Source organism: Camelina sativa, chromosome 11, assembly GCF_000633955.1.
Source record: "Camelina sativa cultivar DH55 chromosome 11, Cs, whole genome shotgun sequence".
Classification (NCBI taxonomy): Eukaryota; Viridiplantae; Streptophyta; class Magnoliopsida; order Brassicales; family Brassicaceae; genus Camelina; species Camelina sativa.
The window spans coordinates 20,092,835-20,096,258 of record NC_025695.1 but is presented as its reverse complement, the minus strand read 5'-3'; the positions used below and the strand labels follow the sequence as shown (position 1 = coordinate 20,096,258).

Below are 3,424 nucleotides of genomic sequence, written 5' to 3'. Positions count from 1 at the left end.
TTGACTCAGGAGAGGACATGGACGCAAACAATTTGGCTGCAGAGAGTTCATCTAAACTCCAGAAACATGCGGAAGAAACTAGACAAGAGTTCAACTAAACTTATAGCTCCAACATTGACTTAATTTATTTTTCGGATCCTAGGCAAGCAAAAGTACATATGAGATATAGAGAAAAGAAACTTGTTGTAATCCAGAGGCCAAAGAAGAAGCCTCAGTGCATTGATGGAAAGAGCCTCCATCTCTGACGATAGAGCTGTTTACCTACTAGCCTCTTTACTCTACAAAGGTTTAAGTCAAAGAAATCAGAAGAAAACAAAGAGGGAGACATATAGGAGATTGTAATAGAGAGAGAGAGAGAGAGAGCTCATGGACCTGTTGAAGACATCTTTCAAAGCAATCACCAGTAGTCTATACTAACCTCATCTTATGCAAAATCAGAAGGAAACTCCTCTAATGCTTTCCTATGTTGCTCTTCAATCTATCTAAACAAAATCAAAACACAGAAAATCCTAAATCACTTACCAGGCATATGGTATTGAAAAGAGAAAAAAAAAACCTTACTTCTTCATCCTCCTCAAGGATAAGCGACGAATCTTTCAAGAATGTTGCTTGAGATACAAAATCGCTGCAAAAAAAAAACTTATGAATGCTTGAGAATCTATCAAACTTGATTCATAATAAGATGATTAATGCACTGCAGAGATGGATCCGATCATCATTGGCTTAGAGCCACAAGATATATCCTAATGCCGAAACTCAACGCAAGTCTCCCCAACAACTATATCCTAAAAGGAAATAAAACCAAACAAAACATATATAAAATCGAACTACATATCACCTAATCTCTAGCTTCTTCATCTTCTTGCAACCGGATACAATACAATTCGAAGAAATCAAATCAAACTGCAGCAGCTACATCGATTCAAATCAAGTATAAAAGGTATCAACATGACTACACAGACACACAATTCAGGCTCAAAACTCAAGAGTTACCCAGAAACTCAAATTTAGGGGAAAAGAAAAAGGAACAAATTACCGGATACCACCAGCGATGTTCCCCACGACCGCCACCACATTGCCACGATTACCACCGCCGCCGTGTCCTCCACCACGATGAGCACCACCGCGACCGGAGGAGAAACCTCCCACACGACAACCACCTTGAGAATTAGGACCGTAAAAAGGCATGGCCTTGCAATGATTTCTATGGATTTGTTCAATGATTTCTTTGGATTTAAGAGAGAGGGAAGTATCACGAAAGAAAAGAAAGAGAGAGAGAGTCGGGAGAGAGAAAAAAAGAAATCGGGAAAAAAAATTGTTTTTCTATTTACTCATTATCCAATAAAATATTGACACGTAATGTGTCTTATTGGATTCTTCCGTTACCTTAATAAAAATCGATTCTCTGAAAAGTGGACATATTTTAAGGTTTTTGATTTATTTTTAGGCCTTAAAAAGATTGAGTAACGCCTAAAGCAACTCCACTGGACTTGCTCTACTTAACGGTTACTACAACTCATCTCATCATCATGGCGTCTTCTTACCTTAGAATCTCTCTTCCCTTTGTCTTCTGGGCTTTGCTACTCTCACCGGCTGTGTCACAGTCATCATCTTCTTGTTCGTCACAGACATTTTCCGGCGTCAAATCTTACCCTCACTGTCTCGACCTCCCTGACCTCAAAGCCTTTCTCCATTACTCCTATGACGCATCTAACACAACCCTCTCCGTTGTTTTCTCTGCTCCACCTTCAAAGCCTGGTGGATGGATCGCTTGGGCTATTAACCCTAAATCCACCGGCATGGCTGGATCTCAAGCCCTCGTTGCCTCTAAGGACCCTAAAACAGGCGTCGCCTCCGTTACCACCCTCAACATCATCTCATACAGCTCTCTTGTTCCCTCGAAGCTGTCGTTTGAAGTGTGGGACGTTAAGGCCGAGGAGGCGGCTAAAGACGGTGGAGCTTTGCGGATCTTTGCGAAGGTGAAGGTTCCGGCGGATGTGGCGGCGAAAGGGAAGGTTAATCAGGTTTGGCAGGTCGGACCTGGAGTGTCCAATGGAAGGATAGCGGCTCATGATTTCAGCGGTCCAAATCTCAACGCGATGGGAGCACTCGATCTGACCGGAGCCACCCCATCAGTCCCTGTTTCCGGAGGCGGTGAAGGGAACTCTAAGAGAAACGTGAGTTTTTATTTGATTACATGATTTTGTTTTAAAACCGTTCTCTCCAAAACTTTGGATCCTTTGGCTTATCGATTTGAATCTGAATTTGTAGATCCATGGGATATTGAACGCTGTGAGTTGGGGAATTCTGTTCCCAATTGGAGCCATGATAGCTAGATACATGAGGATATTTGAATCAGCAGATCCTGCTTGGTTTTACCTCCACGTGTCATGTCAGTTCTCGGCGTACGTCATCGGTGTAGCCGGATGGGCCACCGGACTTAAGCTAGGTTCCGAATCCAAAGGTATTCAGTACAACAGTCACCGAAACATAGGCATTGCTCTCTTCTCTATTGCCACTCTTCAGGTAATTATTAAACCAATGCTAATCCTCATTAGGACCATGCATTAGAGTGTTATTTGTTATACTAGTGGATATTGCAAGTTGGCCAATAGAAAAAATATGTTTTGTTCTGTTGTTGAACTATGCTTTTGTATCTTTTTGCGCGTGTTTAAAGATGTTTGCGATGCTATTGCGGCCAAGGAAGGACCACAAGTTTAGATTCGTTTGGAATATTTACCACCACGGAGTTGGATACTCTATCCTCATCCTTGGAATCATCAATGTTTTCAAAGGTCTTAGCATCTTAAACCCAAAGCATACTTACAAGACGGCTTACATTGCTGTGATTGCGACCTTAGGAGGCATTACTTTACTCTTGGAAGCTGTTACTTGGGTCATTGTCCTCAAGAGAAAATCTGCTAATTCTACTAAGCATCCTAAGCCTTAACCCGTGTTGGCACTTGGTATAGTTCAAAGAGTTTGTATTGTTTTATTTATTTTCATTTGAGTTAGAAACTACATTATATCTTTCTCCACAAATCATGATTCATCCCTAGACATTGCTTGTTTTGATGATGATGACTACTGCTTTTGAGGTTTATGTATAGTAGGAGAAAAGAAACATATATATGTATTAGACTATTAGTGTTTGTGTTTTTTTTTATCGTTTGTTATTGTGATTTAAAGTACTTGTAGGGAATTTTTTAAAAACTTCTATCTTTCCAATCCTTTTTAGATGTCTGAGATTATGACGAAACGAAATATGATCAAAAGTCTACGTGGGGTAAAAACACTTGTCATAAGATTTATTTTTGGGTATTTTGAGTGATGATAAGTTATCATTGATGACGTTTAAAACTTTAATGCGTCCACCTACTACCGAATCAGCTTTAATACATCCCAATTTCATCTATACATTACG

The 3,424-nt window shown here is 40.3% G+C and overlaps 2 protein-coding genes across 6 annotated transcripts; one reads left to right on the top strand and one right to left on the bottom strand.

The window, feature by feature from the left end:
* On the bottom strand, positions 18-1,339 carry LOC104723895. 5 transcript variants are annotated; one of them, XR_757445.2, is made up of 4 exons: positions 1,037-1,339; positions 562-625; positions 373-482; positions 18-278 (listed from the first exon to the last, which is right to left on the bottom strand). XR_757445.2 is itself a non-coding variant. In XM_010442335.2 (4 exons), exons 1-3 carry the CDS (start codon positions 1,186-1,188, stop codon positions 425-427), a joined length of 270 nt encoding a protein of 89 aa, XP_010440637.1. In that variant the 5' UTR covers positions 1,189-1,339; the 3' UTR covers positions 18-278; positions 419-424. The 5 variants fall into 5 exon arrangements, 2 of the variants coding, with proteins under 2 accessions (XP_010440637.1, XP_019088798.1); XR_757446.2 differs by having other exon boundaries at positions 419-482; XR_002034375.1 differs by having other exon boundaries at positions 373-478.
* LOC104723897 (cytochrome b561 and DOMON domain-containing protein At4g12980-like) lies at positions 1,441-3,215 on the top strand. Its single transcript, XM_010442336.2, has 3 exons — positions 1,441-2,177; positions 2,272-2,526; positions 2,678-3,215. The coding sequence occupies exons 1-3, from the start codon at positions 1,530-1,532 to the stop codon at positions 2,948-2,950; spliced, it is 1,176 nt and encodes a 391-aa protein (XP_010440638.1). The 5' UTR covers positions 1,441-1,529; the 3' UTR covers positions 2,951-3,215.